Consider the following 20097-nt stretch of genomic DNA (forward strand, 5'->3'; position numbering starts at 1 on the left):
CAAAATAAATGACTTTAGCTGGGTTTTCACAGGCAGGGTGACATATAATAAACCAGGCCTAAAGTTATTAGCATTTTTCACATCATTAACATGCTAAATAAAAGAGATAAATGAATAGATGTCCATGAGTCGAGTCTCCTTCATACACAGATGCACAATCCATCCATGAACGCACCATAGCGAAACGCGCTAACTGAGCAACAAACAAAGCATCTGTGCGCAGAGGACTGAATAAACACAAGAGTGTCAGTCCATTATTTATCATTTAGTAGTTCAGCTCAAGTCCTGAATCAATTTCCATCAGTATTGTCCTGATATGCACCCGATGGCCTGTTCAACAGCCACACAGCAGTGTCAGCGAGAACAAGAGATCAGTCCTATTATCAATAATGCGCTTTTAGAGAAAAGTAAATATCTTGTGCTTCATCCAAACAGAGACAGAATGTGATTTGTAAGAAGAGTTTTTTTCTCAGTGCAAGAAGTTTGTGTTTTCTCAGTGCCTGGGTTTTCCTCTGTGGACCTAAAAGAAGTAAATAGAAAAAGAAAAAATGCTTCGTTTACTATAAATTATGTATACAAGCCCTTTCCTAAAGCGTGGCTCAGCACAGTAAAATGCTAGCTCCAGTGTCTTACTCAACATTTTACCCGTGCCTGCCTATCATTACTGATGAATGTGCAGGATTTGTAATTAAGCGGAGGGAGGGATGGGGACCTGGCCAGTGCTTAAAGTGGGCTGGTACTCACTGATATGCCTTACCAGCACTTATCTATTTTTAACTTTAGCAGACCTGCACTTTTTCATGCATTCTGGCCAAGGGCACATTGGGGGGTTATACGTTGGTATGCTTCCAGTTGTTCTTTTATGTAAAAACTGTTTTATGTGTTGTGTTATTGGATCATCTATCTATCCATCCATCCATCCATCCATCTATCATAAAGATGTGAATAATTTTGTCATAGATAATTATAGACACTTTTGAAAAATGAACTAGAATAGATGGCTGTTTTGGAACTTGTTAAACTGAGATATATGGATATGGCTTATAATTCCAATAGATGACATTAGATAAGATAGCTAAAATGTGGAGTGTACTTAGCTATTACACAATATTCTCATACCTCTCTCTCCCTCTCTCTTTTTTAACGTCCTTCTTTGACAAGAAGTTAAATATGAAGGGTTTAGTTCCAAAACACAATAAATCAGTTTTTATTAATACGGGTAAAAACGTGTTTTCTATCAAGAAAGTGACAAGATGAAAACCATTATTTTCTGTTACAAACAACTTTCACATAGCATTTTTAGGTTATAGTAACATTCAAAATTTTTATTTGATTTTCAAAGATTATAAAAAAAATTGCAAAATGCAATAAATCTAAAAAAAGTTTTACGTTTTTTTTTTTTCAAAATGCAATATATCTACTAAATCAATATATAAATGTGCGTTTATCTTTGCCATGTTATTTAGTTGACTAGTTGTACACACTGATTAAAAATATAAACATTAATGGCATTAATCAAAACACTTACTTTGTCATATTAAGAACACTGTCATTGCTGCGTCGTCGCTAATCTTTTTTGACAGCGATCAGCTGTAAAATGTTTTGGTCGTGCTCGATTTTCGTTAACTTCAAGTAAAATAATGAAAACATTTTCATAAGATCCTCTGGGTTCAATGTGTTAGCATGACAGAAGCTTGATGCTGTTGGGAGAACAAGCAACAGCCGGCATTTTTTCGTCGCCCGAGTGGCTTACGATTCTTCCCCACCACAGAAAACCATCACAGGTGCAATGCCATCAAAAGTTTTATTTTGATTGTTTGTTGATCACGAAGTATAAAGTAGATAAGGAAAACTAGAAGTCTGTGTACTCAAGGTCATTTTTATTTACAATGCATGGAATAGTGCGATGTGATTTGTTGAGGAGGACTGGCGTTTATCACGTTTGTGAAAAAAATGGAGAAAAAAAATGATTTTGGTGTTTATCGCGTTTTGGAACCAAACTCTTCATATAGTCTGCTATGAAGCGCTTCTCTTCATTTTTGGTGCTAACACTACACGTACTCTTCCATTCAAATACCACTCGGGTTGACTTGGTTAAAAAAACATTGGGCGTCACCAATCGGGTTCGATGGAGGAGTGATTATTTTTTTGTCTGATTTATGACAAACTCATATTTTATTAGGATCAAAATTATTGTTACAAAATAAACGAATTCTACATTTTTATTAGGGGGTTACAGAGAGCGCGCTTCCAGTTTAGTGCAAAAGGCAAAGGAAACCATCGAGGTGAGAGGTTCGTGCTCGCGCATCATCTGCTTTTGTACTTTTGCACAAAAAATTGACCTCTCGATAGTTATCAATACCTTAAATATAGTCTTAAATCACAGAAACCATGATCAAGCTTATAAAATATAATCTGCATAAACTAGTTGACAGTAAAATGCATCTACATGTCTTGACTAAGCAGTGTTTACTGCTGTTATTAACAAATCTAAAGGTTTTTTGTGTTTATCTTTTTAGTTAATCTTATACCCACCAACATTTTTATTAGATTCTTTAAAAGCTACTCTATTTATGCCTTACTAAATGGCATGTTTTCATGCAGCTAAATAAAGGGTGGTCAATCTGCCTTGAAAGGTTTTTAATCTCTATGGGGCAGCTTCCCGGACAGGGTTTGGATTAATCCAGGAATAGGTCTTGTTTATATTGGGACATTTAAGTGGCACTGCCATACATTAAGATGTTCTCAAATTAGGGCAGATCAAACATGCATTTTAGTCTGGAAATAGGAAAGGCCATGTCCAGGAAACCGCCCATATGGGTTTTACTACCTCTAATAATTTTCAAAGTCAATAGTGCACAAGTGAGTACCAGAACTTTTTTCTACTTCAAGCACTGGACCTAGCAAATTACAACCCTCCCAAACATATGTACAGCACTTCACCCCCACCCCAAAAAAATCGACTACACCCCTAAAGGTCATCTAGTTTGCCTTACTAACTGCTATCTGCAATGCTTTTCATGTGTTAGGTCTACAGCGTGTGATTCTTGAGTTCAATCCCCAATGCAGAATCACAGATAAGCGCATTAACAATACAGACAAGAGCTGTGACTCACCTGTCTCACATGCACAGGCTGTCCGTGCATGCCTGGGTGCATGGCTGGGTGCATGGCTGGGTGCATGGCTGGGTGCATGGCTGGGTGCATGGCTGGGTGCATGGCTGGGTGCATGGGTGGCATTCGTTGAGGGCTTGTATGCCATACTCGAGTCTGCCTGTGCATGTTTGGAGATCTGTGTGGATGTGGCATGTGAACGGGTTGACGGGCCACATGCACAGGCTGAAGGTTGCGCGTCTGGTGCACACGTTCCCGTGGCAGCGCCTGGAACTCATCCGGCTGCAGCACCGGAGGTGGAGTGGGTGGCTTCTGACCTGCTTTGTTGGGCTTCTGGGTGGGTTGAGAAGGTTTAGATGGAGCACCGGGGTTCTGCAGGACGGTTTGAGTCTGCTGGTTTCGGTTGATGAAGGGGTTCTCCGTCTGGATGGTGTGCTGGCGAAGGGCTTCCTGAGTTAGAGGGCTAGATGGCTGTGGCATGGTCTGCGTGTAGGTCGCTTGTGTCCGAGGACGATCGTGTGTCTCGTTGTGATAAGGTATGGTTGCTTCTTGAGGTAGATTCGTGACGTTCTGACTCTGAGGGAGTTTGGCCTGAGTTACTGCTTGTCTAGGGGCGGTCTGGTTTTGAGACTGTATAATGTTCTGCACATCTGGGCTGATTTGAGAGTGGTTAGGTGCGACCGATCTCTGGGGGTCTCTTCCTCGGGCCGCAGGAGCCGTCTGGTTCACCCCACCTGGAGGTTCGGCCACTCTGTGCCTCTGACCGGAACGAGCACCCCGTGTGTCTCGTGGGGATCTAGGCCGCCGCTCTGAGGATCCACCGCTGTCCGAGCTGTTAACTTGGGGGGTGGGAGGTTCAGCAACTCTGTGCCTTTGACCGGAACGAGCACCCCTTGTGTCTCGTGAAGATCTAGGCTGCCGCTCTAAGGATCCACCGCTGTCCGAGCTGTCAATTTGGGGGTTGGGATAAGCTGGTGTCCCCCGCAAAAGGTCCCACGGCATCTGAGTAGGGTTGGAACGTCGGGGATGCTCTTCTCTCGATGACTGCGAGTTGTCAGGGCGACGTCTAGTATCTGTTCGGTTGCTAGGATGCGAGTAACTGGTCTGAATGAGTCCGCTGGGTTGATGAGATCTATTCATCAAAGCATCGTCAACCCCGGTCTGTGCTGGATTATCCGATCTAGGAGAGCCACCCTGAGATGGATTCAGAAGGTTGGGGTTAGCGTGTTGTCTCTGTAGCGTGCTTTCCCTCGGGTCAGCGTTTCGGTGACTTGGCTGGCTTGCTTCTGGAGGGTACGTGTTGAGATTGACATTCACTGTGTGAGGCTGTGCGCTTATGTGCTGGTCAGTATTTGGCAACGTGCTGAGGTTTACATGAACTGTAGGGACAGGCGCACCAGGTTGAGAATTACCCGTTTGAATCAAAATGTTAGGATTCTGTTGGACAGGCTGTGGGTTCGACCTGGAGTTGTTTGGATATGAAAGAGTGTTTGGATGGTCATTGTTTGAAAGTGCACTTAAGTTGTGCTGAAAAGCATCAGTGCTCAAATGTCCATTGTGACGGAGTGGGTTGGTGTTGCCAAGGCCATTTTGTGCCGCTGCATGAATGTTTCCATTGCTGTTATTGGGAAGACTGGTAAAGATCTGCTGGTTCTGTGAGCTCGAGTTGTTTAGGTTTCCATTGACAGGAAGAGTATTGTTGTCGTGCAGTGGAGGAACAGAAACCTGAAATAAAGGTACTTATTGAGAAGCAGTAAAAGCAGTGGTGTTAAATGCTCTTTTGAGGCCATTAAGTTTCTCAAAGACTACATCAATAAACTAGCTGTGCAATCGTTTCACTCATGCCTAATATTGTGTAGCAGGTCCCCCCTTTGCCACCAAAACAGCCCTGACCTGACGGGGCATAGACTCCACTAGATCTTTCTATAAGAACCAGAATTCACTTTTTAAGCAGTTTCAGCTACATCTGCTAGCATCTGTTGGATCCGACCACACAGCCGGCCTTTGCTCCCCACATACATCAATGAGCCTTGGCCGCCCACACTGTGGCCAGTTCTCTGCTTTTCTTTCCCTGGACCACTTTTAGTAGGTACTAACCACTGCAGACCGGGAACATCCCACAACAGCTGTAGTTTTATAGATGCTGTGACCCAGTCGTCTAGCCATAACAATTTGGCCCTTGTCAAATTCACACAGATCCTTACGCTTGCACATTTTTCCTGCTTCTAACACCCCAACTCATTTGTCCTCAAAGTTCATGTGTTTGAAGCAGGAAAATTGGCAAGCGTAAGGATCTGAGGTCATGGGTGGCCAAGGCTAATTGATGCGCGTAGGAAAGTAAAGGCTGGCCTGTGTGGTCCGATCCAACAGATGAGCTACTGTAGCTGAAATTGCTGAAAGCGAGACTAGAGTGGCCATTCTTACCACTGCGATCTCCCCAATTTATATAAATACCAGTGACACATCTTGTTAATATTAAATAATGTAAAGTATAACTGACGATGTGCTGTTAAATTATTCGAAAATAATGCATACCCAAGGTGGTAATGTGGAATGATGCGGGTTTGCATTATTTTCAAATAATAAGGACCGGAGTCAATTATTCCACTTATACCACAGTTACCACAAACATTGTTCTGGTGGTAGGGCTGGACCTAACGGGGATATGGTTTCTAAACACATTTCCGATATTTCGATACACATTACACATTAGTCCCATGGCCGTTCATATGTCCTGCCTCAAACGTCTTTCTTTCAAAGCGCTTCCGTGGCGTCTTTCGTAGCGAAGCAACCATGAGACGTGTGCCGACGTTTGCGCCGAGGTCGAAGTGCTGCAAACTAAGCGCTCTTCTGTTGTACAGTATAGTTCTCATTTTTATCCGCTTAAAAAATCGGCACGTTTTATTTTGTGCCACCATACTTACTCGTGTAACTACTCATGTAACGATCTTTAAATACGTAAAACATGGAAGTGTTTGGTGGCTTCTAAATTCATCCCTGTTTGGATCCTAAGGAATGAATGGGGCTAGGCTAAATGCTAACACTTTCACGGCATGCTGTACCAAGATTAAAGGAATAGTCTACTCATTTTCAATATTAAAATATGTTATTACCTAAACTAAGAATTGTTGATATATCCCTCTATCATCTGTGTGCGTGCACGTAAGCGCTGGAGGGCGCTGCGACGCTTCGATAGCATTTAGCTTAGCCCCATTCATTCAATGGTACCATTTAGAGATAAAGTTAGAAGTGAGCAAACACATCAACGTTTTTCCTATTTAAGACGAGTAGTTATACGAGCAAGTTTGGTGGTACAAAATAAAACATAGCGCTTTTCTAAGCGGATTCAAAAGAGGAACTACATTGTATGGCTCAATAGCACCTTTGGGTGCACCTCGACTCGGCTCTGTAACACCCTTCCTCTCCCATTATGAGAGTGAGAAGGGGAGCGGACTTTTCAGGCGAGTCGAAGTACTCCCAAAAGTGCTATTACGCCATAAAATATAGTTCCTCTTTTAAATCCGCTTAGAAAAGCGCTACGTTTTATTTTGTACCACCAAATTTGCTCGTATAACTACTCGTCTTAAATAGGAAAAACGTTGATGTGTTTGGTCACTTCTAACTTTATCTCTAAATGGTACCATTGAATGAATGGGGCTAAGCTAAATGCTATCGAAGCGTCGCAGCGCGCTCCAGCGCTTACGTGCACGCACACAGATGATAGAGGGATGTATCAACAATTCTTAGTTAAGGTAATAACATATTTTAATATTGAAAATGAGTAGACTATTCCTTTAAGTTAATGCATTAAAAAAAGATAGCTATGTATCAATTTGTCTAATTTACAGTAATAATATAGTAAAATATTGAAAAACTGTGATGTTTTCCTTTAAACTTTTCGGCGTTGAGCCCCCCTTTGTGGGTGCATCCCTTTGTAGCCCCCCGAAGCAAATTCATAATATAAAACAATCTCAAACTCAAACAAAACTTTAAATGATACAAATGTAGTGCTGTTGGTTAGTAGCCTTATTTCTCTGAAAATTAATAAATTAATGTCTATTAAAATGAAGAAAATAACTCGTGTTTTACCATGTGGCCATTATTCTGGTTTGTTTTCTGAAGTTCAAAAGCTTCCTTGACTCTTTGATCAACTGCAATTATAAACACGCATGCATGTCAGTCTTTACCCTCCAGCATCATAACACAAAACAACAGACATTAATAAAGATGATGTATACCTTTTCTTTGTCGCAAAAGCACAATAATGACAATGATAATTATGAGGAGCGCAACAAAACAGGCAATGACGATCCCTGCCACAGCTCCTCCACTGAGACAAGTGCCTATAGAGAGATTTAAAGAGGCATTATAACTGGTTAATATTATATAACTTGCTTCCAGGAAAAACATAAATGACAATTCGTAGGATGTTCTGGGAAGTTGCTATTGTGTTCAGTATTATTGTTCATGTTTATAGTTCATGTGGTGCAGTAACGAGGTGCATGTTGAGGTTTTTGTGATTGATGCTTGACTTTGCCAACCCCATTTATAACAGAAGACATAAATAAAGACAGAACAAGACTAGGACTGTGTCCAATAACATAAATAAAATCATTGTATGTGGAAGAAAATTTCTTCAGTTGTGGTAAAACTTGCATTCATCAATCTGTGTTTGATTACTTACTCACAAGACGAGGAAATAAATGTCACGCAGAAAAAATGAACCGAAGTGCTGCCAAGGACATTTACTCACCAACAATGACCACATCAATCTGCTGCGCAGATGTCGCCCCTGTGATGTCATTTCGTGCTGTGCAGGTGTAACGGCCACCCTGACTGGTCGAGTAGATCTGCAGATTCAGCACGCCAGTGCCCGACTGGCCTGCGGTCACCGGTTGGCCGTTAAGTTCCCACGAAAATGAAGCTGGAGGTAGAGATGCGGATGTGCAGGTGAGACGGACGGTTTGGCCGACTGTGGCGTCTCCTCCACCAACACACGCAGATGAGGTCTTATTCAACTGTGGGGCATCCGGACCATCTGGAGACCCGACAGAGTTAGGGATTATAAATCCTGTTAAATGCTATTATGCATCACTAGGGTTGGATTTTAAAATCAAGCAATGATGCATATTCAGAATGGAAAATTTTACTGTACAGTGAATCTTTTTTTTTTAACTTACAGTAAACGCTGAGGCTGGAGCTGGCAGTTCGGGCACTGACAGAGTTGTTGACCGTGCATGTATATTGTCCTGAATCATCTCTACTGGCCGGACTGATGACCAGAGATCCACCATTGATTGTAATGCGGGTGTCAGAGGACAGCGCAGCGCCTCCTTTACCCCAAAGCACATTGACATCAGTCCCTGCAGACCATTTGCAAAGCAACGACATGTTTTTGCCTTCCTGAGGCACCCCGGGTAGAGACAAAGTTACTCCATTCACAGCATCTGAAGATTCAAAGCCAGACACATCACTAATATATAGAGTTGCAAAGGGGCGGAAAGTTTCCGTTAAATTTCCAAAAAATTTCCATGGGAACTTAATCTGGGAAAGTTAACGAGAACTTATGGGAATTATTTGGAAATGTATATAAAACTATATCATATACAAACATATACAAAAAAATGTGTTTGGTCATAAGCAGACATGCATGCAAGGTAATACGACATTTAAAAATTACGTCTTTAATTGATTTTTCATTGAGTAAAACAAAAGCATAATAAAAATTAGTTATTATAATAGTGCTAGCTTACAATTAGATATCTGATTAACTGGCTAGCTAGCTAGCTACTGTATAAACACATTTGGGTATTTGCTAGTTAAACTGTAAAAATGCAGAAAGTATTGTTGGGCGATTTCAAAGCACGCTTCGTGAGGCTTCGAAACATTTACGAATCTTTGTTTCGAATCATTGGTTCAGGGCTTGTTTCAAACTGGCCAAAGTCACGTGATTTTAGCAAACGAGGCTTCATTAATTAAGTCATAACTGTTTTGAAACGTTTAGAAAATCCAACGATTCACCACTAAGGGGAGTTGATCACAAAACATTCATCCTTCTGACGAATAACACTACCATTTTGTCTACTTTTTATTTATAGACAGATTTAATAAAAAATGTGCATAATTAAAAAGGGAGTTTGTTTTAATGAATTGTTTGCCATACATAAAACTAAAAATACAGAATACACTTTTAATTATGTCTTAATTAAATTAAATAACTTATTTTTCTTAAAAACATATTTTTAGAACAATCTTGCTATTATTATGTAAAAAGTGTAAAATGTTTGGACAGATCTTGCTGCTTTTACACTATTTTGACCAGCAGGTGTCACCAGCGTTTGTGGTGTTTCGCTTGGAAAAACTGAATCAATTCGCGAAGCAATTGGTTCATTTGAGTCGAAGCTTCGAAAAAGCTTGGTTTCTCACATCACTAGCAGAAAGTGGGTTCCGTGGTAGTCAAGGCCTGGAAGATCCCCACTTAAAGGCGGGGTGCATTATCTCTGAAAGCCAATGTTGACATTTGAAATCACCTAAACAAACACCCCCTACCTGAAAAGAATCTGGACCTTCTTTTGATAGACCCGCCCCAGACATACGCAACCCAGGCAACGATGTCGTTAGTCGACACGCCCCTTACTGCTGATTGGCTACAAGTGTGTTTTGGTAGTCGGCCTAACTCCCTTTTCCAAAGTGTTTATCAAAAATCATGCACCCCGCCTTTAAGTGATATATAGAGGATTTTTTTATTTAAGGGGAGTAAGTGTTTGGGGAGGGGTATTTTTAGACACTTTTAATTATCTCACCTATGTTTTCTCAGTCAGTGAGTGTATTTGTATTTAAAATGGTATTTTGTTGTTGCACACTAGCTTACACACAGCACAAGGAAGTTTTAAACACATTTACTGTATGGTGATATCTGTGAATACACGTAAAGATTTTGACATTATTTTGTGTGCAGGATTCAAGAAATGATCTGTGCATGTTATGAATGAATGCAAGTGCATGCAGGGGGTGTGGCCTTATTGACCCTTCAGTAAGCAGTGTGCTGTGTGTGCATGTGACTGAAGAATGTGCAGGGTAGCAATTCAAGTGAAATTGCATTTAATGATACTGCAAGATTTTTCGCAAGTCTGCAAGACTTACCCAAGACTTTGAGCTGTATCGATTGTGTGTTAACCCCGAGTCCACTGGATGCAGAAGGTTCGACTGAGACACTATAAGTCCCAGAATCACTAAGCTGGCTGTTGGTGATTGTAAGCTGAGTGGCGGTAACAGAGATTCTGCCCTGGTATCCGGGTACTTGTAGTAAAACCGGCAATCCGTTCGTCCACATGGCCAGCGTGATGTTTCCTGGAGTAATCCATCTGATAAGGGACGCATCAGAAGCGCTCTGTATCGCGAAGATCGCATTGTTCCCCGACGCCACCAGCACTGGGTCTTTCAAAAACTGAATGGGAACAGGGTCCAAACACTTGACGACCAAAGCTAGACCTGATCATAATAAAATCAGAAATGTATCAATAGCACTGAGACCAAAGTCAGACTTTAGTCCTGTTGTCATTGCATTAGATCAGACAAAAACCTTTATGAAAAGTCAGCTGCTTTCAAGTGTCCCTTTGTGTATCATAAGTATCATATAAATATGAAATAAACCATTATTAAATTATGTCAACTACATGTATATCAGTATGTTTATTAGCTTTGTTCATTTTACTATGCAATGTTATGAAAGCATACTAGTAAAAGGCAAATGAATTAATGAACAAATACAAGTGAATACTAAGAATGCAGGTAAAGGTGAATGAATAAGGTGTGGCATGAAGTGAAACTTGAAATCTTTATTTCTCTCACCTGTCAATATGAAAACAACAGCAGGATGCAGCAGGATGTTCATGTCAGTCTGGAGAGCCTAAACACAAACACCATGTTAGTTCCAATCTATAACATATTAAACGTTACAGTATGTATAAAAATAATATACGATCGTATTACAGAAATAATCATCGTATGAATCAATTAATAAACACTCAAACACGATATAGTCAGAGTCCATTTGTGTTATTGGTTGTATTTTTATTACATATGTTAAAACTGTAATGTATACTTACTAAAAAGACTACTTCTTTTAGATTTCATCTTCATAAAGTACGTGTTTGGTTTGAGAACCTGACGCGCGTGTTTACTTCCTGATTTACCTGTTCTGGTATCACCTAACACAGGTGCATCGTTACTATAATCAGAAAAACAAAAATGAGTATATAACAATATAACAAACTAAATAAAAACGTGTTGTAGTGTCCCACACACTGCCGATTTAAAATAAGTTTTCATTACTTACAAATCGCACACCGAAGTTCTCCAAACATAGCCATCTGAATCCTGCGAGACCACAAGCCACGCCCATCCTTTATGTCACGCTAGTCCGACCTCATGCAGCGCCTCAAGAACCGACAAGAGTATGACGTCAGAGTACCGCGAGAACATACTGAGAAATCATACGAAGTCTAATTTCGTCTGGCTTTCGCGGTACTTTCACGTCATCCGCATGTCAACTGTAGTGGCGTCTCATGAAGTCGAACAAACCTAACGATGCGCTTGTTTCTCAGTCAGAAGGCTGCAGCCTGGGAAGGTCATACATACGTCATCAAGCATGCTTTTATTAGTTAATTGCATTACATTCGCAAGTCAAAAATAAAGAACAAAAAATACATAAATAAAACAGAAGACACTGACGCCAAATACAGACTCGTATTTTATAATAGAAGTACCTTACATTTTTCACAACTAAGCGGCCATAGGTTAGTATTGTTTTAGAATATTAACAATTATAAAGTTGATTATTATTTTTAGGTAATCGTAAATTGTTGTAATTTACTTGACTTGTGGATGTAATGATCAGTTAACTGAAATAAAGAAATAAACCAGGCTTGATGATCACTATTTTTTTGTTTTGTTTTAATAACCTACAAATACCTTGTCCTGGCTCCCTGTCTGGGTAATCTCCCTAAAGAGATTAATAATAACATGTCTCGAAAATAAAACTATGCTAATGTTTTTGATTAAATTCTAGACAGGCCCCGCCTCCACCCGACCCATGTGGAGTTCGTCAGCGGGAGTTATTTTTCCTGAACTTCACAGAGACCGGATCAGATAGCCTACAGAGGCAAACTAAAATGACACGGACCATTAGAACACGGATTTAAGATTCAAAAGTCAAAGTAAGTAGACCTAGAAAACATAAGCTAGGCTATCTAATATCTATATTATTGACATAAAGTCAAAGGTTATCTTCTTATTTAATTTAATTTTCTTTGAATTGTATATGTTTTATTGCTCTATCTCTGAATGTATCTCAGGTGTCATGGGTTTATGGATGCTGATCTGGGTTCTGTTTGTGCTGCCTCAAAGTGAGTTGTCTGATCTTATTAGATGAAATACTGTGTATATATATATATTAAAAACTAATGGTATTGAAATTCTTGTCATCAGTGCTGATGTTTGTTCATGGTGGAATATCGGTGCAGTTTAAAACTGGAGGACCCTTGTATGTGGCTCTGGGTGAAACCCTGGTTTTGGAAGCTGTTTTTATTAAAAATCCAGATGATATAATCGACATAGTGACATGGGAGCTTGAGAAAGGAACCATGAATGTGAGGATATCGGTCAACCCTAATACAGACAGAATATCTTTAGAGAAGGAGAAGAATAAAACACTTCTGCGGATCAAGAATTTAAGCCCAAAGGATATGGGGACCTACAAGGTGACTGTTACAGACAGTAACGGACTTCAGAAGCAGGCCTCAATAGAAGTCAGAAAAATGGGTAATTACTGATCATGTAGGTTATCCATATATTTACAGCAATTAAAAGCCTGCTATTTCTACTTCCATGACTGAAAAAAATACTTTTAAAAAGAAACCAAATGTTTTAATACAAAAAGAACAATTTAAATACAAATAAAACAATGCCTGTTTTTAAATATTAATCTTAAACTAATGGTCTTCTTCCTCTGCTTTTTCGTTTACAAATTCCGCCATTAAAAATAGTGAATCGGCATGGTGCGAGCAACTATTTTAGACTGTGCACTTGGCGCACATACCATTTTTTTTCCAGACGCTAAATTAGCAAAAGTGGATTCGGACACACACTTTTAGACAATGTGCTTAAATTGTTAAAAAATGTTTACAAAAATGTCAGGATTTTAAACCTTTAATTGCCAAGTTAATAAGTGATGTCACTGATTTGGGAAAAATCTGATTTTCAATATAAAAAGTGATTGTGGACTGTTTTTTTATCCTTTATCACAGTCTTGGGCTTGTCAAAGATTAGTAAAAACATTGGCTTTGATGCATTGTTAGTTTTTTTCTCCCTCATTGTGGTTCGTGGCTGTTTTTGCCCCACTGACTTCTTTTATAATGACATTTTTTTGATTGCAAAGCCATGACACCATATAATCATGCATTCTTGAATGTTGGTGGTTTTTCCTTTTGCTAAGAGATAAAATTTGTCATTTTTACTGTTGATCACCACGTGGCACCTTCAACCCTTAAAGGGGCCATGGCACAAGACTTTTTTAAGATGCCAAATAAATCTTTGGTGTCCCCAAAGCACATATGTGAAGTTTTAGCTCAAAATACCATATAAATAATTTATTATAGCATTTTAAAATTGCCACTTTGTAGGTGTGTGCAAAAATGTGCAGTTTTGGGTGTGTCCTTTAAAATGCAAATGTGTTGATGAAATTCAAACACTGTCTGATCACAATGATGGTGGTTTGTTACAAGTAAAACTCAATTGTGCTTTTCTCTGCACTAAATGGCAGTGCCGTGGTTGGATAGTGCAGATTAAGGGGTGGTATTATTATATAAGAGCTCCTTGTGACATCATAAGGAGAGCCAAATTTCAATGACCTATTTTTTCATGTGCTTGTAGAAAATGGTTTACCAAAACTAAGTTACTGTGTTGATCTTTTTCACATTTTCTAGGTTGATAGAAGCACTGGGGACCCAATTATAGCACTTAAACATGGAAAAAGTCAGATTTGCATGCCATGCCTCCTTTAAGATAGGCCTATGCAAAAACAAAGCTTAGTTTCTGTGTGTGTGTTTGTGTGTGTGTGTGTGTGTGTGTGTGTGTGTGTGTGTGTGTGTGTGTGTGTGTGTGTGTGTGTGTGTGTGTGTGTGTGTGTGTGTGTGTGTAGTAAATGAGGGCGACAAAAATATGCCTATAAGGCTGTGATAAAAGGTAAAAAAAGTCCAGTCCACAATCACTCTTTATATCGAAAATCAGTCATTTTGTCTGTTTTTCCCCAAACCACATAATCCATGAACTTGGCAATTAAAGAGTCAAAATCCTGGACTTTTTGCAAACATTAGTAGTTTTGATCAGGACTGATGTTGATTGGAAAAAAATATGAATCTCATACATTCTTACATTTTAATTTAGCGGATGTTTTTCATCCCATACAACATGAAAGGGTATTTGAAGGAACCGTATGTAGGATTGTGGCCAAAACTGGTATTGCAATCACACAACTGGTGGCCAATACACAACATGACAACATAAACATAATTTGAGGGCTGCAACTCCACTTTTTTAATGACAATATCCTGACCAGACCACTGTTGTAACAAGTGATTTAAGTATTTGAAATGAAAATGATTTCTTAATGTCTTGTGACATATCAGGGCCATTTTATGATTAATTGATATACATTTCTTACATATTGTTCCTTTAATCTTTCAAAGATGTTTAGCAGATATTTTTACCTGGCAGATGTATTCCAGATTTTTAGAAGACATCTGCTCGTGAATGGTCTAATTCACGATTTTACATTTCCTTTGGTGTGTAAGTGTGTGTTAGTCCATGTTAACGATGTGCAAAAGGTACAAACCCCAAAGTAAACGGAAGGGATGCGCGATAATCTGCACGCGATTGTCACTGCGCATCTCGCCAGCGAAGCCAGTTCCATGATTCAAAGTAAATCGCCATCACCTGTTTTCAGATGGATCAGCATTTACTACACTAAGCCACAGTTCACCGACAATCGGGGCAATTTCCCATTAATTATCGCAAACATATCGCCCAGCTTGTCAATGATATGGCTTTGTGTGGTGGGTGCTGCTTCATCTGGAAGCAGGTGATGCCGATTTACTACTAATCAAGTAACCGGCTTTACTGACGAGATGCGCGTGATATCGCTTGCAAATTATCGTGCATTCCTAGTAAATGATGACATGAGTTATCGTCTCCAACGTAAATCTCTTTTCTTAGACTACAACAAACACACGGATTGTAGGCAACAGTTTACTTTGTGGGATTTATGATGTAGTAAAGACGACATTATCATAATTCCTCCCGCTTCGGCTGTAAACAATGCTGTTAACATTGCATTATGAGCGATTCTTTCAAACATGGTAAGGAGCGTCACATTTCCGTCTGACATCAGAGGTGTTCAGGTCAATCACAACGTACAGATTAGCTGGCCAATCGGGGACACTGAGCTTTTCAGATCGATGAGTTTTGTACAAAATCAGTTCATTTCAGAAAGACAGGGATATCTGGAGCTACAGAAATTTACGGTATGTGTAAAAAAAATTTTTTTTTGAACCATTTACCACGCGAACACATTGTATTATACCAAATACACAAAATAACGCTGTTTTAGCAATGAAATAGGTACACTTTAAATCTTTAAATTTTTTGCATGTATAGCTATATTTAGGTTAGGTACCACGTCATAAGGAACCAGATAAACAGATGTGGATGTCTTGTATTGTTTTCTTCAGATGATCCGCCAAAAGCATCAGCTGTGTTGGAGTGTAACGTGGATACCAGTGGTGTAATACAATGGGATGTCCCTCAGTTCTCTTGGCTGGTAGACGGCGTTCCGGAAATCAATCCAACAGCGCTGTTGTCTAACGGCAGTAAACTCGACATCTCAAAGGTGCCTGGATACAACTACACCTGTGTTATCAGAAGCAGTCTGGGAACATCTGTGGCATCATATCTGACAGCAAAACATACTGAAGGTAAACCATTTACTGTATATCACAAAGAATATGACATTTACATCACATTACTTTTATTAAAAGCCGCTTACAGTGCATTCAAAATAGTTTGTGAATCAAACCTATGACTTTTGAGCTGCTGCTAACACAGCTCTATCAAGTGGATAAATGCAATGCAATTTATTTTCCCTTTTAAATGGAAAAATCTGCCAATTGTATTGAAACTAAATTGCTTTTACCAGCTGATATAGATTATTGTCTGGTGCATCATCAAAAGCACAAATAAACAAAGTCAAAAATCATATCGATGAGCTGCTCCCCGCAGCAATGTCCCACAAATACTTGCATGCTCAGTCTAGAGTTTAATATTAAACATCATTAAAGGTCACGTTCTTCCTGATCCCATTTTTCAAACTTTAGTTAGTGTGTAATGTTGCTATAATATCATGAATAATACCTGCAAAATTATAAAGCTCCTATGTGGGACTCATACTACAAAACCTACATGGGACCCGCTGACTTCACCCAGCCAATGCCCATGCCCACACAGTAACCATGAAACCCGTACTTAACCCATCTGGGCACCACATGTTATTGCTGGCTGGGTTATGGTGTCTTTCCACTCCTCCCAAACTCAAAAACTCTTCCACCAGACAGCCCTAACCATAATGTAAATTAAATCTTCCTACCTTATTTTCTGCTTATTCAGGAACGTCACCAAAGAATGACTGCCCACGCGTCCACCATTAACTGTGAACAATGAAATTCCCCTCCATGATTTCTCCCCAGTTTCTCGCTGACGGTCAGTAATAGTTGATAAATTAAACTTTTCCCAAAACCTGTTGGGATTAGGGCAACAACATCATCTACATTAAAATTTTTTAACAAACACTCTTCTTGTTCGGGTATCAGTTGGCAAATGCCAGGAATATTCTCCACAATAGCATTCTGTGCCTCCATGTCCGCTGTAAACTACAATCTTACATTCAGTGCTTAGCGTCTATGTCACGGCTCTCAGCCGCCCTCTGTTCATTAATTGGGCCGGAGGAAAACCACTATAATTGGAGATATCTCAGACTTAGTACAAAAACTAAATGAAATTTAGTGGAAGTACAAAGTCTGACGTAGTCAGGCTAAAACAACCCTCTACAGGTAATTAAATTGTATGAAAAATATAGTGTGTTTTTACACGTGAAACATAAACACACGTTATATTGCGCACTGTAAACACAATCAAAGCTTTAAAAACACAGGACGAATGGGACCTTTAAATATAAATGTCTTTTAATAACATATCCAGCGTTAAATTAACAAATGATTAAACCAAATAATGCGTTAGTGACATTTGAACGTCTTATCTTAAAACCAAAAGTAAATTTGTTTTTCTTGTAGAAGGTCTGCATTTGTTAAAATGAGCAAATATAATATTTCAAATCAATATTGAATGGTCCTTACTTTACTTATGACGTAAATAGTTGTGAAATAAGCAGGATGATGTATACAGTAGACAGCCGGTTGTTATCAAGAAATTCTGTTTATTCTTGATAACAACCTGCTGGCTACACATTATCTTTTACATAAATCATAAGTACTTTATTTTAAAGTATTTTAATATTTAAAATTTAGTTCGTCTGATGTAAGTAAAGTCTGAGGAACACATTTGATTATAACTTTAAGACCAGTTACTTTGAAGCAAGTTGTTGAAATAGAGAGCAAGTTTTTATTTGCATTTCTTACTAAATTGCAAACAGTTTAAGTACAGTCTGTTTAGATTATTTCCAGTGTGACAAAAGATGTGTTTAATTTAAAAGTGTACACAGTTTTATTATTATTATAATCTAAGTCATTGTCTCCAGATGATTGTAACAGATGTCATATTTAGCCAAGCAAAATGTAATATAATTGAATACAAAAGTGTGTGTTTGGGAAGTTTTTTGTTGTTGTTTGTTTGTCATGTTGTGGAGGTTGTATTCAGTGTTGTGTGTTTGATCCTCATTAGAATCGAAGGCGTGTCGTTCTTCTTACAGCGGACTGATTACTGTTGGTGTTTTATTAGCACTGGGTAAGATCCTATTTCTTGACTTATGTCTGTTTTGGGGCTGGGTGATATATTAAGCATATCAGGCTCTTTATTGGCTATTAGGTTTTCTAACGATTTCTTAACAATAAGTTTCTTACATTTTATATTAAAGGGGACATATCATGAAAATCTGACTTTTTTCATGTTTAAGTGCTATAATTGGGTTCGCAGTGCTTCTATCAACCTAGAAAATGTGAAAGATCAACCCAGTAACTTTTGTTAAACCATTCTATGCAAGCATGTGAAAAAATAGATAATTGAAATTTTGCTCCCCTTATGATGTCAGAAGGGGATCATATTATAATAATACCACGGCTTAATATGCACTCTCCAGCCATGGCATGATCATTTAGTGCAGAGATCAACTCATTTGCATTTTAAAGGACACACCGAAAACAGCACATTTTTGCTCACACCTAGAAAGTGTCAATTTTAACATGCTATAATAAATGATCTTTATGGTATTTATATGAGCTAGAACTTAGCATACGTACTGTGGGGATCACCAAAGAGTTTTTACATATTAAAAAAGTCTTGTGAAATGTTGCCTTTAAAATAAATATCATGTTCATTCAATGAAAGATGATGTGGATATTTTTTACTGTATTTTAATTCTTGCGGTGAACATAATGGGGCGTTTTCCCAGACCGGGTTTAGATGAATCCAGGATTAGGCTTTAGATATATCGGGACATTTAAGTAATTTTTACAAACATACCTTACAAAAACATTACTGGTGTCCATCTTGAGATAAAATAATGGAACTGATATATGTTAAGATATGTCAGTCCAACAATTTTCCAGGTATAATTCCAGGCTCAAACATACAAATTAGTCTGGGATTATAGCCTTGAGTCTGTCTGGGACACCGCCCCTTTGTGTTTTATAGGCTTCATGCCCAACTGCGCTACTTCCTGAACTTCAGCCAGCTCCTTGTTTCCTGTCTGCCATTATTGGACAAACTGATTAATCCAGATGTGCCTGACCTCAGTAGTCACAACAACAATAATCAGACACACCTGGATTAATCAGTTTGTCTAATAATGGCAGACAGGAAACAAAGAGCTGGCGGAAGTTCAGGAAGTAGTGCAGCTGGGCATAAAGCCTATTGGCACAAGTTGCCAATAAATGGTTCCTCTTAAAAGCATCCCTATATTAAATGCACATACTGTATAATGAAAACAACTAGTCATTTTCTCTTTAGATATTGATTGATTTTATACTTACTAATTAATTTCACAACCTTTTCTTTCAGGTGGATTTTCATAAGAAAACGCTGTCAAACCAGGCATTCAACAGTTCCCTGTGCTGACTGATTTTATGGTATTTACTTTATATCACATTTCAGTCTAACTGTTTTTCATACTACTTTAGGTTCATCTGCTCATCTGCGGTCTGTGATACACGAAAACACTATTAAGTTCATACAATTTTTTTCTTTCTTTCTTTTAATAGATCCTCTGTAAAATGTAGTCACATTTTCAAAGTCTGTTACACAGCTGTTGACTTGTTGAACGGAAAAGCAATATGTTTGTGTTTTGGTGTAAGAAAATACTTAGGTGTTTGTTTGTCCAAATGTTCATAAATGTATATTGTAAAGATGTAATATAACTTTCTACTCGGAGGCAAATAGAAGTTTTTGTACAAAAGTTTGTATATTTTGAAGGAATACACCATTGTGTTGCTTACTACCTCGCTTGTTCTCTTGTACTGTGTTATACATTAAATGCAGTGTATGAGATTACCAAAATAAAATTGTGTATGAATCACACTTTGAATGTTTCTCTATTGACATATTGTGTTGAAAGAGAAAATGGTGCCTTTATTACACAGGAATGGAACAAAAGGAAATTCCAGCTTGAAAATATTGTGACACCCAAAGACCTTGTCAAAAG

At 38.7% G+C, this 20097-nt stretch overlaps 2 protein-coding genes across 7 annotated transcripts; one reads left to right on the forward strand and one right to left on the reverse strand.

Moving 5' to 3' along the window:
• Positions 1-252: 252 nt before the first annotated feature.
• LOC129449059 (uncharacterized) lies at positions 253-11630 on the reverse strand. Of its 2 annotated transcripts, none has more exons than XM_055211817.2 (10): positions 11452-11630; positions 11222-11343; positions 10965-11022; positions 10257-10503; positions 8294-8560; positions 7867-8151; positions 7352-7456; positions 7203-7264; positions 3117-4838; positions 253-520 (listed from the first exon to the last, which is right to left on the reverse strand). In XM_055211817.2, the coding sequence occupies exons 4-10, from the start codon at positions 10444-10446 to the stop codon at positions 494-496; spliced, it is 2658 nt and encodes an 885-aa protein (XP_055067792.2). In that variant the 5' UTR covers positions 10447-10503; positions 10965-11022; positions 11222-11343; positions 11452-11630; the 3' UTR covers positions 253-493. The 2 variants fall into 2 exon arrangements, with proteins under 2 accessions (XP_055067792.2, XP_055067791.2); XM_055211816.2 differs by having other exon boundaries at positions 10257-10604.
• Positions 11631-12192: 562 nt separating this feature from the next.
• LOC129448855 (uncharacterized) lies at positions 12193-19973 on the forward strand. Of its 5 annotated transcripts, XR_012371646.1 has the most exons (7): positions 12198-12331; positions 12470-12520; positions 12603-12935; positions 15902-16144; positions 18123-18185; positions 19458-19525; positions 19658-19973. XR_012371646.1 is itself a non-coding variant. In XM_073872558.1 (6 exons), the coding sequence occupies exons 2-6, from the start codon at positions 12475-12477 to the stop codon at positions 19469-19471; spliced, it is 699 nt and encodes a 232-aa protein (XP_073728659.1). In that variant the 5' UTR covers positions 12199-12331; positions 12470-12474; the 3' UTR covers positions 19472-19973. The 5 variants fall into 5 exon arrangements, 3 of the variants coding, with proteins under 3 accessions (XP_055067506.2, XP_055067507.2, XP_073728659.1); XR_012371647.1 differs by lacking the exon at positions 18123-18185 and having other exon boundaries at positions 12194-12331; XM_073872558.1 differs by having other exon boundaries at positions 12199-12331; positions 19458-19973.
• The last annotated feature ends 124 nt before the right edge of the window (positions 19974-20097 follow it).

This window comes from Misgurnus anguillicaudatus, chromosome 10 (assembly GCF_027580225.2).
Source record: "Misgurnus anguillicaudatus chromosome 10, ASM2758022v2, whole genome shotgun sequence".
NCBI classification, from domain to species: domain Eukaryota; kingdom Metazoa; phylum Chordata; class Actinopteri; order Cypriniformes; family Cobitidae; genus Misgurnus; species Misgurnus anguillicaudatus.